The sequence below is a fragment of the Equus asinus genome, chromosome 7 (genome assembly GCF_041296235.1).
Source record: "Equus asinus isolate D_3611 breed Donkey chromosome 7, EquAss-T2T_v2, whole genome shotgun sequence".
NCBI lineage: Eukaryota > Metazoa > Chordata > Mammalia > Perissodactyla > Equidae > Equus > Equus asinus.
In genome coordinates this window covers 108,026,163-108,044,579 of record NC_091796.1, presented here as the reverse complement: position 1 = coordinate 108,044,579, position 18,417 = coordinate 108,026,163, and the positions used below count along the sequence as shown (strand labels likewise).

The following is an 18,417-nucleotide window of genomic DNA, read 5'->3' as shown; positions in this document are numbered from 1 at the left end:
AGAGAGCACTTGAGCACAGGTGGAGGCAGCCCACGTGCACAGCAGAGAGTTGTAGCAGATGCCCCACCTCCTCGTCACTTGGCGAATGTACTCAGAGCATGCCATTTGGACCCATCCAAGGATGGTGTGCAGTTTAGAGTGGTGCCATATCCTGTTCTCTCACCAGGAGGAGGTGGGTTGAGTAAATTGGTGACTGTTTATTTGCCTGAAAAAGTTGTCTAGAAGATGGCGTAAATCTTCAGGAACTACGATAGTGAAGAGTCGTTAACTGAATAGATATTGTGCAAGGTGATAAATCCTTTTGTTTTCATAGATAAAATTGCAACCTTTGATAGTTTTTGCACGTATCAGAAAAACACATTTGGCATGTCTTGGCAGAATGTATCACTAGTACATTAGATGGAATGTAAAACTGTCTTCTTACTAATATTTGAAAAGACTAAAAACTCGACAAAAATATATCATTAGTGGCTTATGATGGAAGACGTGTATATTGCATAATTGATTACAATGGTTTGTTTTAAGAAATTTTATTATATGTTTTTAATACCTGAATTATTGTAACACTAGTTTCAAAATCGTATGTAAAACTTTACCTAAGGAGACAAAAAATACATTTGCGTAAAGCACTGTTACCAACTGACTTGTGATCAAAAGCTTTTAACTATAATTTCAAGTGAGTTGTAGTTGTTTTTTAATATCTTAAAAAATCTAGTTCTGATAGCCTGTTTTTCAAGGATACTTTATTTGATAGCTTTATGAGTCATGACTCATTCACATAATTAGTACAAATGAGGCATTAGCCTGGGAAATAAGCCCCATTTTCATACCAAACTTTTGGCAAATCATGTGCTGGCTTATTTATTGAAAATCTGATCATAGTACGTTTGGGGTTGATAGCTTAATTATGGACATTTTTATGCTTTTTTTTCCATTACTCATTGAAATACCATTTATATGGAATCCTTTCATTGTCAAAAGGTTAACATTTTATTTAAAAAAAAGATAATTAAAATTTAAACATTGACAATAGCAAGTGTTGACAAGGATGTGGAGAAGCCAGAACTCTCATGTGTTGCTGGTGGGAGTGTAAAATGATGGAGGTGGAAAACAGTTTGGCAGTTTCTACAAGTTAAACATACACTTACCATAGAACCCACCTGCTCCACTTCTTGACGTTGATCACTCAAGAGAAACCAGAACATTTGTCCACATAAATACTGCTATATGAATGTTCAGGACAACTGTATTCCTCATAGCCAAAAAGTGGAAACAACCCAAATGTCCATCAATAGATGAGTGGATGAAGAAAATGCAGTATATTCCATACAACAGAATACTGCCCAGCAGTAAAAAGGAACGAATTACTGATATATGTGGATGAATCTCAAAAAACATTGTGGCGAGTAAAATAAGACAAACACAAACACAGAAAAGTACACACTGTATGATCCCCTCTATATGAAATTCTAGAGCAAGCAGAACTAGGCTATCATGGCGCAACAAGAATGCCCCAGGTCTGTGGTTGCAGCCGGAGTCGGGGGAGTGGAGTTGACTGGGAAGCATGGTAGGGATCTGTCTGGGATTGTGGAATCGTTCTGCATCTTGACTGGGGTGGTGGTTACACGGTGATACGCAGTTGTCAAAACTCATTCAATAGTATACTTTAAATGGGTACATTTTGGGGCTGGCCCCGTGGCCGAGTGGTTAAGTTCAAGCGCTCTGCTGCAGGCGGCCCAGTGTTTCATTGGTTCGAATCCTGGGCACAGACATGGCACTGCTCATCAACAGGCTGAGGCAGCGTCCCACGTGCCACAACTAGAAGGACCCACAACGAAGAATATACAACTATGTACCGGGGGGCTTTGGGGAGAAAAAGGAAGAAGTAAAATCTTGAAATGGGTACATTTTATTGTCTGTAAATTATACATCAATAACGTTGATTTCTCTCTGTATTTCTTAAACTAGTGATTTCATTTCATTTTGTTAACTCATTACCAGTATGGATGTCTTTGAAGTTTTGTATCTGGAATGGACTAGAACAAATGCTTATCAATTTTTTTAAAGTTGCTAATCTCAAATTTAAGACCATAAAAAATTAGAAAATCATATTTTATTTTTGTTTGAGTATTGTGAGATAATATTTTTATTGAAATTTCTGTAAAGTCAGGAGCAATAATGTACAGAGGGTGTAGCTTCTTATTTGGATTCATTGTTTCAGGGTGGGAAGTTTTAGGAGACATCTTTTTATTTTCAGACCCACAACTCCTGTGATGTTTGGACCCAGGGTAGCTGAGTGTGGTGTTGTGAAATGTCCCACTTTTCTGAGCTCACAGGCTTTCTAGGATGAGCGCCAGGCTGAACAGTGCAGTTCTACAAGAGTGCAGAGTGACATTCCATGTCCTTGCTGCCACACTGGGAAATGCTCTTTTTATTTCACGGTGAAAATATCGGTATAAAGGAAGACTGAGCTCCGGTCCTGTTCCTCATAGTTGAACTGATGGGTAACCTGATTGCTTCCCTGTGAGATCTTGTCTCAGCCATCAGGACAGAGGCTCATTGGAAACAGGGAGAAACTGCACTTTACTTTCATATTGCCTGCAGTGTCTAGAATTCTATCTGACATATTGAGGATAAGCAAATGATCATGGTATCGTGATATTAAACATGTATAGTCTTCAAAAAATACCAGTGCCCCGACCCTTTCACAGCCGCCCTGTCAGTGAATAGAGGAGAAGGCCGGTTGCTGGTCCTCCCTCCTTCCTCATGGCGGGCTCTTGAGCACGTTGAGTTTCTTCATTTGCAAAGCTCCATTGCCGCTGCTGCTTATAGCCTTTCCAGGCAGACAGGAGTTAGGGGTCATGGTCAGAAGGGAGGTGATGGGGGCCAGAGGAGTTTTGGGTTAATAAGGTGTTGGGAAAGATCTGGAGAGGCAAAATGGTGAGGAGGAAGTAGACTCTTCATAGTGACAGAACAAAAAGAAATCTGGGCTTTAAGTTTGAAAAGATGCTATCCACGTTGGGGTGTGATTGGGGTATTGTGGAAGGAGGAGGAAATATTGAGTTCCTGACAGATCCATTCAGCAAACATAGATCATTGATCGTTGGTCGAAGGCTTTGGCCAGGCCCTGGGCCCAGTGCTGTGGGTGCCAGATGAACTAGGACCTGTGGCTGCTGAGGCCCAGTCTCTCATTAGCTAGAGGGTCCCTGGTATAAGTTTTCTGTCAGGTCAGTATTTTGTATGTAAAAGTATCATAAGTTAGAGGAATAAAATCTCTTAATTTATCTTCACCAGATAAGTGATCATGAAGGCTGGGGGTGAGAGGCCTCTGGGGCAGGGTGGGGGGGGGGGCGGCGGGGAGTTAGTTACACCAGGAGTTGGGTGGGCCATGCTTATTTTGGAAAAATGGGTGATATCAGTGATCGACTGGAGAGTGAACTGCATTCATCAGGAACGGGAATGCTTTTCCTGGAATCCACAGTTCAGGTAGAACGTCGGCCTGAGAGGGGACCCTGAGCTCTGAGGCCCCAGGTGGCACTCCCCTCTGGAAGGACATTGGAGCAGGCAGAAGGCTGGTGTAGTGTTTTCTTTCCTCTGGGCCCACGTTTGTAGAATCCTCCTGGGCTGTTAGAGAACTTTTCCGCTAATTTTACTAGTCATGGAAGTGGCTTGTCCTCTCTGTGACCTGGAGTTGAACTCATCAGGTAACACTACCATAATGATGGACCTCAATGTGCCCAAGGGAACAGGATTTGATTTCTTCTTATTAGATGCAATGAAAAGGAATAAGTGAGGAATTACATCATAGGTTTGTTTGAATAAATTGAGTTCATATGGAGAATTTAAAATTGTAAGTGGGGTTTAGTTTACATGGAGAGAATGGGTGGGTAGTGATAGGCCTGTCATAAAAGGATCGAGGGGCTGGCCTGGTAGCAGAGCAGTTAAGTTTACACATTCTGCTTCAGCGGCCCGGGGTTTGCAGGTTCAGATCCCTGGTGCGGACATGGCACTGCTTGGCAAGCCATGCTGTGGTAGTCGTCCCACATATAAAGTAGAGAAAGGTGGGCGTGGATGTTAGCTCAGGGCCAGTCTTCCTCAGCAGAAAGAGGAGGATTGGCGACAGAAGTTAGCTCAGGGCTAATCTTCCTCCAAAAAAAAAAAATCGAATTTACATCGAAAGTTTTTGTTTTCTTAAACTCTGAAAAGGTGCTTCTTTTTGCTAAATTTTCACATTAAACAATTAAGGGAATATACACTAAAGTGTAAAATGTTGCATATTTGTTGACACAAGTTTATGGTGCCTTATGTTTTTATAACCCATTTAAAATGCAATTAAATAACAGGTGTGTTCACTTTGAAAGAATTCATTGAACCGCACACTATAATTTATACAATTTTCTGTATGTAAGATGTACTTCAATAAAATTTTATTAGATTACCATATTTATTAGCATATGCATAAGGTATAATACCTGAATTACTTGTGACAACATAATATATCTTAGTTTTGTTGTTTGAGGTACACATATGACACAACACTCACAAAGAGCTCTATCTTGCTCACAGGTATAAATATCAGAATACTGAACAGTTACATTTCTCCTCTGTCCTCTTCTCATTGTTATTCTAAGCCACTGGTGGGGAGGGAAGACCAAAGAGATAGTTTTTTGTTTTTTTAAGTTGTGAAATTATGAAATTAATGTAAATTGAAAGATTTGCTGAACGGACATAGTTTTTCTCTAGTCAAAAATATGTTTAAGAAGTAAAAGTTCTGCAGGTTTCAAAAAATATTTTTATTGTGGAGATTGGAAAATCTTAGTAGATGGACATTAGAAACCCTTTATTAGTGTTAAAGCAGAAATTTCAGGCATTTTGATGGGTCTGCCAGGTATTTTTTGGTAGAATAAACAAATTTCTTTTCAAATGGAAGTTTCTCTAACTTGGTAGTTTACAATATCTAGTTTTGAAAAGGGGCTTACTCTATAGTCCTTCCTTCCTGGAATGGGGGTTCCAGTTAAGACTGTTGAACAAATCCTGATTCCATTTTTTAAGAGTCAAGAATGTGTTGGACACTGTAAGATTTGGGGCAGACTGGAGTCGGAGGAGCAGGGGTTGGAATCACCGTTAGGAGGGCGTCGGGGTGGTGGGGCCTGAAGGGGTCCTGAGAGCACAGACGGACCTGGAAGTAGAGAGCGGAGGGCTGAGGAGGGGCTGTGGCCTCCGTGCTTAGCACTGAAGGGGTTGAAAGAAAACACACTTGCCTTGACTCAGAGCTCTGCTCCTTTTGTCAGCTCCATCCACTTAGCCATGTCCCTTCAACTTTCCCCCATGATTCCTCGCCCAATTTGGGGCTCATATACCCACCACATAGATTTGCTATGAAGATTATGTGGTGCATATAACACATCTAGCACAGTAGTACATGCCCCTAGTTAGTGTGTGCTTAGTAAAGAGTGTGCTCTATGTGGTGGTCAGGAACAAGGACTCTGCATTCTATTCTGCCGATTCGAACTGCTTGACCTGTGGCAGATTATCTGAACTTCTCTGTGCTTGTCTTCTCATCTGTATAGTGGGGATGTAATAGTGCCTACCTAGTAGTATCACTACGAGGCTTAAATGACTTCATAAGTGGAAAGTACTTAATTCAGTGCAAGGCATATTATAAGCACAGTAAAAATGCTTGATTTTATTATTTATCATCATTAACAGAAAATGGGGACACGCTTTCAAATTCCATCAGCTGCCACTCCTCTAGGTGTTACCTTTTTGTATTCATTTCACATATATAATTTTCTGTCGAGGATGGGTCAATGCTTGATGTATGTAGGCGATAGATACGGTGTTTTTAATGAGGTATTTGTATTTTAGAATCTTTTGTATATTTCAGCTTCTCAAGACCAGGTGACAGTGAGGTAACATTTGTCCTTAGGTGTCACCTGCACATTTATTTTTTAGGTTCTGTATCCTTAGAGATTTGACATCCCCATTTACTCAAATATACTTATTAAATAGCCAGTTGGAAAAGAGGAAATATTACTTTCAATACACATTTGCAAATGTTTGCTTAAAATTGGGCCCCTTATTAAATATAGTATCTGGTATATTAGAAAAACTGTTATTTATATTTAATAAAAGCAGTTAGCAATTAGGAAAAGTTCTTATGAGAAAATAAACTAATTCGTATTCTCCTATCTTCTAGGGAACCTATTTAAGATCCTGATATGTATGTGTGTGTGTCTGTTCTGACGCCAGAGAAAAACGATTATGCAGATAAACGTACATTCCAGCTTGAGTGTGTTTTGTTCTCTGTAGGTTGGGAATCCACGTGTTGAACTTACCCTCTCAGAGCTCCAAGATATGGCAGCTAGGCAACAACAGCAAATTGAAAATCAGCAGCAAATGTTGGTTGCCAAGGTAAGTTATAAAAGCAGAGGTGGGGAAGCGTTCAAAAAGTATGTTCTTCAACCAGTATTTTAGATTGGGGTTAATACATTCATGGGTAGCACTCATGAGTAGGACCATGCCGTGGAAGTGTGAAACACAGTGTCTTTCTCTCCTATATCTCCTATTATCATAAATGCATACTGTAGCTTCTTGAAGTTGGGAAGGTATCAGAGCAAGAGCGTTTGACCCTTGACACCCACTCACAGGCACCCCAGAACAGGAAATGGTTAACCTTACCCAATTGTAGACAAAATGTGGGAAGAAAGGATGTTTTCCATTGTTGTCTCCTTTTTCCTCTGGATGTGTTCTCTGCTGGTGTAGTTGGCAGTTAGTGTTCTAGAAGAAGCCAGCAATCCATGATGAAGATAGTGTCGTGGGCCCTGAAGACAGTGACGCTTGGTTACTGGGGCTTCTCTTCATGCCACTCCACAAGGAAGTGGTTTGGTTTATTACAGTGCTGGGCATAGGTAACACTCGGTGTACACTGAGTTCTATGTTTGTTGTTGGAACTCTGTAATGGTAGGATTTGAAAGTTTTCTGAATAATGGTTTAGTCATGGACTAAAAAAATCAGACCTATCACCCATGCTTGCTGGAAATGATTCACGTTGGAATGATCTTAAACGTTCTGAAACTGCTTTACAGAGGGCATGTCAACATGGCTGCCTCGGTTCTTGCTGCTTTCACTGTAGAGAGATTTTCTTAACCAAATGTCCAATCCAACTTTTTTCATTTGTCGAATGACCATGTAATTCATTTTACTATCTACTTGTGTGTAAATAATAATTTAAGTTGGACTTGTTTTTAAAGTTGTCTTACAAAGCTTATTGGATTTACAAGAATAAAAAGCAAGTTAGTTGGAAAGTATTGCATCCCATTAATAAGATTTCTAAGCTGAAATGTACATAGTATTGTATAATTATAAAATTTTCTAATTTTACTTTTTATTTCCTTTCCAAATATTGATCCAAGAATATTGCTATTAAAAAAATTCTTAGATATTTTCAGCATTGTAAATCACAAGTTAAAGCTGATTTTTATGTATTAAGCACTTATTTCCTTACTGTAGAGTGTAGTGTGTAATGCCTGCATAATCACACTGAAACCACTCCTTAGTTAGTTTATTTATGCATACATATGGGACTATGAATATTTAATGTTGATGTTATCCTTAAGGTATGAATTTTCATATTAATAGGGAAAAAAACTATTGAAGAGTATTGCGTATATTTTTACTTTAGGATTGTCGTGTTCTTGTTTGCTTATAAAATGTTTCATTAGTTTGAAACTAATCCTAATGAAATCAAACACTTCCTTGAACTAACGACTGTTTGATGTCACTTAGCAAGTGAGTGCTTTATCTCCTTACTGGTTACCTTATCTCTTTGAGTATAAAATCCTCTGCCCGTCAGTGCCCATTTCCTTTAGGAGGTTAAATAAGGGATCTTTGGAAGCCGCTTTGTAGCAGCAGGAAACCTGGTACTAACAGCAGGAAACTCAGGCTGGCTGGGGCTTCACAGACGGGATGAAGATGAGATTGTGTCTTCGTGCATATGAAGTGTGGGCTTGATCTGCTCCTGCCGGAATGTTTTCTGAGGGAACGTGTCTGTTAACTGAATGATGTAGATCAGTGTGCATAGTGAAACCCATATTTGAAAAGCCTCACTCTTATCATCTCACACCTCTGTATACCCAATAATTTCAGTTTTGTGTGGTCTGATGTATGCAGGATTCCTCTAGCATTTCTTTAATATTCATTAAAATAGGTGATACTGTGGAATCCTCTCAGATTTTTTTAGTCTATAAAAGTAATCGTACGTTTCAATTTTCAAAGTTAGATGTTTCCTTCTTTTGTTAGGAACAGCGTTTACATTTTCTAAAGCAACAGGAGCACCGTCAGCAGCAGTCTATTTCTGAAAATGAGAAGCTTCAGAAGTTGAAAGAACGAGTTGAAGCCCAGGAAAATAAGCTGAAGAAAATCCGTGCCATGAGAGGACAAGTAGACTACAGCAAGATTATGAACGGCAATCTGTGTAGGTGCCTGTGGGCCCACTCAGCCTCCATGCGCAGCAGGCGTAGATACGGTGAAGCAGAGCCCAGCTTCTGGACACTTTCACTCACAAGCTGTTGTCAGACCTTGCTATAGAAAGTGCGCTGAAGCTTTGCTCTCTTATCTGCTTCTAAAAGGATGGGGTGGGTTAGGTTAAGTGGTGTTGGAAGATCTCCTACAGCCTTGCAATGCAATGGAAAGATCCTTTCGTTATCTGTGTCACAGCAGCCCGTGGGGTTGGGACTGGGGTGCTCCGAGACTCAACTCGTTATGAGGATCTGTATCTGTGTATTAGGATAAACCATACAAATGCTCACTTTATTTCTGCATCTGTGGTTTCTTTGTTATTTTATTAATTCAGTTAGTGTCTACTTTATGTTACAGTGATAAGCAAGACAGACTTGGCTGGTTCTGCTCTTACAAAGCCTTGGTCTGTTGGTGCACTGAGATTCCTAAGTGACTTGACCAAGCTAGCTTTTAGACTGATTAGCCTAATTAAAGAATAGTCAATAATTAGTGCAAATATAGTTGTTTGTCGTGTGCACAGTCACATCATGTGTTCCAAAGGCTCGTTAAAATGTGTTTTGGATTATGCTCATCACAGTTTTCTCTCCCAGGTCTGGCAGTAGATGATGCTCTAGTTTAATGTATAGAAATAAACAAGAAATCTCAAAACAAAAATAAGAAAATATCGTGAAAAAAAAGAATATCAACTAAGTGATTTATTTATTTTTTTGGTGGGAAATTATAGCTGCTGAAATAGAAAGGTTCAGTGCCATGTTCCAGGAAAAGAAGCAGGAAGTACAGACTGCAATTTTAAGAGTTGATCAGCTCAGTCAGCAGTTGGAAGATTTAAAGAAAGGAAAACTGAACGGGTTCCAGTCTTACAATGGCAAGCTGACGGGACCAGCGGCAGTGGAGTTAAAAAGACTGTACCAAGAGCTACAGGTAACTCGCCCGGTCTAGGGAATGGTTATAGCAAAACATCCTCATCTTTCAGACTTTTTTCCAGCGTAGGCTGGACACCTCAGGAACTGGAAGCAAATTAATGGATTCTAATTGAAGAGTAGGCACAAAATGTATTCAGTACAAAAGAATTTTTAAAATAGCTTTGAGATATAATTCACATAGCATGCAATTCACCTATTTAAACTGTACGGTTAAGTCGTTTTCAGTATCTTCACAGAGTTGTGCATCCGCCACCACAATCAATGTTAGAACATCTTCATCAGCCCCAAAGAAACCCTGTACCCCTTAGTCATCATGCCGCCACCCCCCCGCCCCCAGCCCTAAGCAGCCACGAGTCTCCTTGGTCTCGATGCGTTTGCCTACTCTGGAAATTTCATGTGAACGGAATCGTGCAACATGTGGGTCTTTGTGACTGCCTTCTTTCACTTAGCATGTTCTCAGTACAGAAATTCAGTACAGAACTTAATTTGCAATATAATAAACTAGTCAAGAATTAAGCTTTCGATGACATTTAAGGTCTTTGTATGAACCTTGTTTTGACAAGACAGAGACCTATTGTTAGAGCCTCGTCTTGGTCGGCCTGGGCTGCTGTAACAACAGCAGAGACTGCGGGCTTACACAGCAGACACCAGGGCTCACAGTTCCTGAGGCTGGAAGCCTGAGACCTAGGTGCAGGCAGATTTGGTCCATCGTGAGGGTCTGCTTCCTGGCTTGCAGATGGCCGCCTTCTTGTTCCATCCTCACAGCTCTGCGCTCTTCCTCGTCTTCCTAGAGCACTAACCCCATCATGTGAGCCCCGCCCTCATGAACTCATCTTCTTCCCTCGCAAAGGCCAAATGCCATCACAACGGAGGCTAGGGCTTCAGCATGTGAGTTTGGGAGGGCACAAACATTCAGTCCATCACAACCCTCAGGACTTCGCTTTCTCACAAGTTGTCATTCAGCAGGTGATTTTTCAAGCCAGAAACAAGTTTTGCAATTCTCTTGGCACTTGCTAGAAAAAGTATTATATCGTTTTTTGAAATGAAAATTTTTGATTACAGAGAGTAAAATCGTTTTTGTTGCTAAGTTCTTTAGTATAAATGCAGAAAAATAAAGTATTATGAAAAGTTATGATTTCTTTTACGTCTTAAGCAATTGTTAAAAGTGCAGGGGTTTTAAGGATTTTTTTGGTGAGGTGTGGTGAATGTAGTATATTTATATTTATCTCCAACTTTTTTGGCTACAATCTAGGTTAAAAAGTGCGTTACCTCCTGTCTAGTACACACATGTGAGTGTGTATGTACTAGCACGTGCATATGAAAGAGTTTAGCAAGACAAGATTGAACCTTCTATGTGCAGTGCACTCTGGATGTTTTCTATTCTCTATTTCTTTTTTCTTTCTTTCTTTCTTCTTTTTTTTTTTTGGTGAGGAAGATTGGCCCTGAGCTAACATCTGTTCCCAGTCTTCCTCTTTTTTTTGCCCCTCCCCAAAACCCCGGTACATAGTTGTATATCCTAGTTGTAAGTCCTTCTAGTTCTTCTATGTGGGATGCCACCACAGCATGGCTTGACACGCAATGCGTAGGTCCGTGCCCAAGGTCTGAGCCGGCAAACCCCACTGAAGCAGAGAGTGTGAATTTAACCATGATGCCACCAGGCCGGCACCCTCTATTTCCTTTTTTAAAAGTGATTGTGACCCACTAATGATAAACGAACGTTCTATTTGGGGATTTAGGCCATCTTTTGTGAATTTCCTGCTGCCTCCACAGTAAGGTTCCTCATTCAGTGGGCTGTGTCAGGCAGAGCAGACACCTCTCCTTAGGTCCTTGGAGGACATGTTCAGGGCAGTGGTCAGTAAAATGCCATCTCCAAGGACTATGATCATTGTTGGTACCAGTCATTTTGTATGCTTTGAAAAAGACATGTTTGCAGATATTTGCCCCTTTTTTGTTCCATAAGAAATCTGTTCTGGCTTGAGCCAGCCCTGATGGCCTAGTGGTTAAAGTTTGACACCCTCTGCTTTTGGGGCCCGGGTTCAGTTCCCGGCGCAGAACCACACAACTAGTCTGTCAGTAGCCATACTGGGTAGTGGCTCACACAGAAGTACTAGGAGAGCTTACATCTAGACACAGCTATGTACTGGAGTTTTGGCAGGAGGCGAAAGGGAAGGAAAAAGGAGGACGATTGGCAACAGTTGTTAGCTTAGGGCGAATCTTCCCCTGCAAAAAATAAATAATTTAAAAAAGAAATCTATTCTGGCTTCATCTGTGCTGTACTTGTAAAATATTTAGCACACAGGTGACAATGCATATATGTAAATACAGGTAAAAACTTAATGTTACTTTTTCTTCTTTTTAATCTCCCTGGCAACGAGAATGCAAACCATAAAAGTTGTATTTTGTATTTTGCAGATTCGTAACCAGCTTAACCAGGAACAGAATTCAAAACTCCAGCAGCAGAAGGAACTCTTGAATAAGCGTAACATGGAGGTGGCTATGATGGACAAGCGAATCAATGAACTGCGTGAACGTCTTTATGGGAAAAAAATTCAGGCATGTGGAAAAGAATATTTCTGAGATAAACTACTAAAAATGGTCCAAAATCGCACAGCTTCACTATGATGCCATTTTGCTCCCCCCCATCCACCACATCTGATAAAACTTAAATTGGCCATAAACCATAAAAAGCAACAGTAGAAGAAAGTTCTCTTTCCCAAAGATGCGTTTGTTCCCTGGTGTGGGGAATCCGAAGCACCGTGTGTGCAGCCGTGGGCTGCTCTGCCCTCCTCCTCCTCGCTCCTCCGGCTCCTCCCCTCCGCTGGGGGCGTGCGGGCTCTGGGGCTGCAACAGCTGGGCCAGGTCCCGGTCTGCATGTTAGCTGTGCCGTGTGGGCGAATCCCTTGACCTTGCGTGACCTCCTGTCCTTGCTGTAGACTGATTTGCCCTGCCTGCCCGAGGAATCATTGTGAGGGTCCTTAGAAACACCTCGTGTGGAAGGGCTTTGTAAGTTCTCAAGCAAAGTGCTATATAAGGGTTAGTGCTTTTAAAAAATCTTTATTTGGCATTTTGAATGTCAAATGTAATAAATGCTCTTTGGAAAAAAGATAAAACAGTACAGAAGTATTTAGGGACAGAAAGACAATGTGACAGTCCCTTCACTCTGTTCTCATTCTTCAGGGATGATAGTTGTTAGTGGTTTCAGTATTTTGCTTAATACAAACCAAAAGGTATTTAATTTGTAAGTGAAAGTGGATTGTAGAAATTATATCATTCACACTGTTCTCTAGCTAGTCTTTTTTGTTTTTACTGCAACGTGGGTATCTTCCCAGCTCATTACCTCATTCCCTTTATGGCTTTTGTATAATACTCATGTCCCGGGGGCTGTGGTCGCTTGAGCCAGCCCTGTTGTCAGGCAGGGTGTCCCCGAGTCTGGCTGTTACTGTCAGTGCCTTGATGAGCACACGCTTCACCAAGAGCTTGTGGAGGACACGGGACTGCTGTGCGCCGTGTCTCTGGCTGGATGTGGCCCTTGGTCTTTCTCCCCTGGTGGTGCTCAGGGTTCGAGGTAAGCCGAGCTGAGTACAGAGCTGACAGGCACTCTGCCCTCGGGAGCCGGGAGTGGAGCAGGCAGCCCTCCAGCTGGGCAGTGCTCCCAGAGTCCCCTCATCACACGCAGTAACTGGTGCTTTCACAGTTGGACAAGCGTCTTCTCGTCAGCCCCTGCTGCTCTGAAGATAGCTTCAGGCTGAGAACTGCGGGCTTTGGGGGCTTTGCCTGGGTGGGATGGGTTAAAAGGGAACTGCCACTTCTTTGGGTGCCGTAATCAGTGGTCTCAGGTTACAAGTCTCATTAACAAATCTAACTTTTTTTTTTAACCAGAGCGCTTAAAGGTCAGTGGTTAATCTGTATAATTCGATGATTTCAGATAATGGTTTTTCTTTTTCTCTCAATTAGCAACACAGGGCCCATGGGGGAGGCAGCATGTCTGCTCTCCATGCTTGCTGACATTACTTTCTTTAGTAACAGTGTTACTAGTCAGGGTTCTCCGGAGAAGCAGAACCACTAGAGTGTGTGTAGAGAGGTGGGTTGGTTGATGTTAAGGAGCTGGTTCACACAACAGGGGGCGCTGGCACATCCGAAATGTGCAGAGCAAACCCGAAGACCCAGGAAACCGTTCATGTTGCAGCTTGAGTTTGAAGGCAGTCTGTAGGCAGAATTGCCAGTTCCTCAGAGGAATTCAGTGTTTTTCTTGTAAAGCCTTCAACTGATTAGATGTGGCCCACCCACATGATGGAGGGCAATCTGCTTTTCTGAAAGTCTGTTGATTTAAATGTTAATCTCATCTAAAAAATGCCTTCAGAGCAACATTTGACATGTTTGACTAAGATCTGGGTACCATGGCCTAGCTGTGTACAATTAACCATCACAAATGGCTAGATAAATGTTACTTCTTGCATTCCACCTGATGCTTTAGGGGATCTCCTTGAAGAAGTTGGTGGTTCTGCAGAGATGTGTCTCCACCCCAAGGTCCTAGGCACCTTTGAGCAATTGTCAAAGACCCAGACCCTCTCCACAAAATGACAAGTGCTCATCCATGCATAATTTTGCAGACAATTCAGGGGGTTTCTGGATCAGTTATAGCCTGTCTGGGGACCCCTGAGGAGTCAGTGATTCTCTAGTTAGATCCCTGTTATGGCCCTCTTGTTGCTGGGCAGCATCGCATGATCAGCGTCATTGGCTATGGCTTGGTGTCCTTGCTAAGAATGGCAGAGCTACCTTCAGGGAACTGGTCAGAGCCTCGCCTAGTTCCAGGCCCTGTCACTGTGCCGTGCAAGACTTGTTCAGTCCTTACAACAACCCTTATCCTGACTTTACAGCTGTGGTCATAGAGGTTCAGAGAGGTTAAGTCACTTGCCAAGGCAGCACAGCAAGTAAATGACAGAGCAGGATTTGAGGCCAGGCTCAGAGCCCAGGCTTTGACAGGTGCCTCTGCCCACCCAGGGGAGGCAGAGCGCCCCTCAGGTAAGAAGATAACGTGGAGGTGTCTTGGGAAGCTGTTCTGTTATCAGCTCCTGGTTTTTATAGCTCACAAAGAGGTAGGTGTTACCAGAGTGAACTGCTCACCTGGAACTGTGGGTTGAGGCCCTTCTTTGAAGTCTCACCCTTTCTAGATACTGATCTTTCAGATGATGGAGTTTTCGAAGTACAAATTATTGAGTGAGTGGTTCCACTCTGAGCAGTCTGTCACACTACATTTACGATTTTTTTTAATTTAGGAGAATCTTAACTTTCATTTCTCCCCGTTTTGTAGCTGAGCCGTGTGAATGGCACGTCATCGCCGCAGTCACCCCTGAGCACTCCTGGCAGGGTTGCTGCAGTGGGGCCGTACATCCAGGTACCCAGCGCCGGCAGCTATTCTGTTCCGGGGGACCCCGTAAAGCCCCAGTCTCTCACTATTGCCTCAAGCGCCGCCCATGGAAGATCTAAATCCGGTGAGTGGCCCAGGCCCTCTTCTTGGGACAGAGTAAGTGCGCAGGGAAGGGGGACAGGGGCATCAGGGGGGCCCCACGTTGCTCCCCAGGCTCCACCCACCCTCTGTGTCCCCTGAGGTGCTTTGTCTTTTAGGGCAGCATTTGGGAGCTGTGTGGCACCATAGTAATGATGATGCTACAACAAGCACAGGTTCTCTATTGAACTGAATGTCTTCACTGTGTCGCTTTTCAAAACACAAATTATTTAAGACCTGATCCTCTCGTGCCACAGGTTGTGTGTACCCGTGGACGCCTCCCTGTGGCCCAGGCAGAGGCGCTGCCTCCCATGGACAGACACTGTGGCTGGTCTTTCCTGTGCCTCTCGGCCTGGTCTTAATCAGAAGGTCCACAGACCATCACTCTGGCCCTTGGCCACATTGAATCATGTGGTATGAGTGGACTCAGGTCTCCTGGCACCGTGGTGAGCAGCTCACCTGAGGAGGGTGGGGTGTCCTGTGGAGCCCCTGGCCTCCCAGCCAAGCGCAGGCTGCGTTCTCCGTGGACAGTCCACTCTCCTTCCTTGGATGCAGACGGCTAGTTTTTTTAAACCAGTGCATTAAAAGCCAGGGCTTCTTTGCAGTAAGACTTTCGTTATGACTGGGGTTGACACGTTTCCCTGTAATACACAGGATCGTGGGGCTCAGGTACTAACATTGCAACATCCTTCCTTTGTGATGACAGTCCTGCTCACTGGCCTGTGTCAGGCCTATGTTTTGAAGACTTTCATCAGGATTGGTGCTAGATTTGTGTGGACTTTTGTTGGTTTGCTTTGTGTCCTCTTGCCTGGCACCTAGTCTGAGCAGCAACACCTGTGCTGCTCCTGCCGTGGGGCTCGGGGCCTGTGCTGACCCAGCCTGGAGAAGGCATCAGCAGCCCTCATGAGCTGCGCTCCCCAGCTCGGATCTCCTCGCGGCTGTGTCTCAGCAGCCACGCGGAGTGTGTGGTCGGCACAACCTGTCATTGCAGCTTTCTTTGATAAGCTGTTATTTAGAGTTCGAACCACCCTGCGGTGGGAGTAGCTGTTCGTCTGTTTCCAATGGTAGACAATTAGCGCAGCCAGCTACTTCTCTGCTGACTTCATTTCAAACACTTGCCGAGCTGGGAGCGTCTCCCATTTCCCTCTTCTCTGCGGGTGTGTGCTAGGCCACCTCACAGGGGTTGCAGGGAGGAGACACCCTTACAGGGCCCGGAGAAGGTGTCCTTCAGAAGCTCAGCACTAGCCTTGGTCTGCCCGCTGTGGTGTAAGGTCACTGGACGTAGGAAACCTGTGTCACCCCACACTGGGGGCAGAATCTCCTCCCAGAGTGGAGCTGGGGTGAGAAATCTCCCCGGTGGGGACTCTAACCTGCACTGTCGGCTGTCCTTCTGGTTCCGTGTCACACAGATGGCCATGGTAAACTCAGAATGACCGGCTCGTGGACAGTGTCAGACCTCGATGTCGGGCCTGACTGCAGCTCCTCACGGCGCTCCGCAAACCTGTTTGCAAACCGTATGTCAGCTGGCAGGCCTAGCGGGAAGTGATGATCCTCTTTAATCCTCCTAAATCAACAATCATTTGTTTTTCCAAACTGACAAAGGCCTGCTCATTGCATCTAGACTTGAAAATTCCTAGTCCCTTCTTACTCCCTTTGTGGCTGAATTCCATAAAACCTCCCGTTGCCATGGGATTTCAGAAGTAGCTGAATGGCTGCATTCTCTGTGACCCCAAGAGTGGGAAATCGGCTCCTGTGGCTGGTCCTGCCCCGCCTTCTTTGTCTGCGGTGGGTTCTGCTTGTTTCCCCATGGGCCCGTCGTTTTCACCTCACTACCCGCTTGGTGAACCTGTGTGTTTCTGGCCCACGCATCCCCAGGCTAAGCTAACCAGGGAGGTGTGAAGGCACATGTGCTTCTGGCCTGGAAGAGGCTGACAGGCCACAGAGAGCAAAGCGACAGTTAGGACTGGAGCTTCAGGAGGCCTCACCAGGCCCTTGCAGCTTGGCTAGAACCATCCTGGAGCCGTGCTTCCTGGAGTGACTTGTACAGGGTAGTAATTCAGCAGTGCACCAGTGGATGCGGCTGGGCTCGCAGTGCTCCCGCAACGGTGGATGTGGCCAGGAGTGAGCAGTGTACAGCTGCAGCCGACAGGGCCAGCCAGGGTGCCCGGAGGCCCTGCCCATCCTCGCTGCACGTGATGCTGCCGCCTCTGGTTGTGCTTAGAGCACATGGGAGAGTTCCCTCTTCTTGTGTTATGAGTTGCAGGTTTGGGCTCAGGCTCTGTTGTTGTGAAGACGAGTGACTTGCCTGTCGCCTCTCAGTGGCACACCTCCCCCTCCACCTCCCTGCCCATGCTGACAGATGGGCTGAAGGACCAGGATGTGCTGTTTTTGTCAGCAGGGCCCCAAACGGTCCCCTTGGATTTCTTTCCGACCCGTATGGCTGATGGCTGGGGTGTTTACTGCTTCCATCCAGTCCAGCGTCTGTGCCTGTGAAGGGGGAGACAGGAGCCTGAGTCAGGGTGGTAATCCAACCCTACAGATGCCGTGGCAGAAAATGTCACTGTGAGAGGGAATCCTCTGCAGTCTTTTTCAGTTTGGAAAATGCTCTGTAAAAAATATCTTTTCAGTGGCTTTTCTGAAGATGTGGCTTCACTGGCTCTCTAATCCTGGCAGCAGAATGGTAGCCTGCACTCCAATCAGTGGGCGCTTGTGCTGGCCGCCTGTGATCACGAGTCGTGTTAGGGGGTAGAAATCTCTAACAAGTTAAAGTCAAGTTTTTTCTTTTAATACTGGAAGCAGTACGGGTCAAACCTGTTATGAAGTCAAAGATAAGTCTTTTTTTATTGCCGTATGTAATTATATTTCTAAATCGTGTTTCAAAATTAAGTGCCAGTGCTGGTTTTATTCACTGGTGTTGATGTAATGGGTTTGAGCTGTATTGAAACGGGGGCCTGAGGATGTTGCTTCAATCCTCTGGCCCCTCCTCCGGCTCAGAGTAGCTCTGTGCTTGGTCACCGAGTCCGTCCCCAGAGCGCTGTGGGCGTCGGTGATGCCATGCCAGCAGAGGCCGCCCTGCCTCTTGCCGTGCATGAGCTGGTGTGTGGAGGGGTGGGGGTCGGCCGCCGGATTAGTGGAACTCCATCAGAGTGTGATGTCTCAGAAGGTGATTTTTGTTTCTGGCAGGGGATTTTTCTCATGTTGGTTCAGCTAATTTCAGGAAAAATTTTACTTAAATTCTATGTTCTTTTCAAGCCAACGATGGAAACTGGCCAACATTAAAACAAAATTCTAGCTCTTCAATGAAACCAGTGCAGATCCCCAGCGTGGACTGGAAGGACTCAAGCGTGGAGGGGCCTCTCAAGCAGGGGACAGTCTCAAGCCAGCCTGTGCCCTTATCGGCTTTAGGAGCCACGGAGAAGCTGGTAGGCCATTTGTCTTTATCACAAAACACAGACAAGCTCCTAACTA

General features: G+C 44.3%; 1 protein-coding gene across 6 annotated transcripts in view; it reads left to right on the top strand.

Moving 5' to 3' along the window:
* PPP1R13B (protein phosphatase 1 regulatory subunit 13B) overlaps nt 1–18,417 on the top strand; it is an 89,884-nt gene that overhangs the window by 62,593 nt on the left and 8,874 nt on the right. For 4 of the 6 annotated variants that reach the window (XM_044774384.2, XM_070514401.1, XM_070514402.1 and 1 more), the window contains exons 5-11: nt 6,313–6,414; nt 8,302–8,476; nt 9,245–9,441; nt 11,856–11,996; nt 14,755–14,935; nt 16,359–16,463; nt 18,202–18,371. In XM_044774384.2, the coding sequence (XP_044630319.1) occupies nt 6,313–6,414; nt 8,302–8,476; nt 9,245–9,441; nt 11,856–11,996; nt 14,755–14,935; nt 16,359–16,463; nt 18,202–18,371 (1,071 nt within the window). The remainder of the gene's footprint in view (nt 1–6,312; nt 6,415–8,301; nt 8,477–9,244; nt 9,442–11,855; nt 11,997–14,754; nt 14,936–16,358; nt 16,464–18,201; nt 18,372–18,417) is intronic. The other 2 variants (XM_044774385.2, XM_070514403.1) reach the window with 1 other exon arrangement.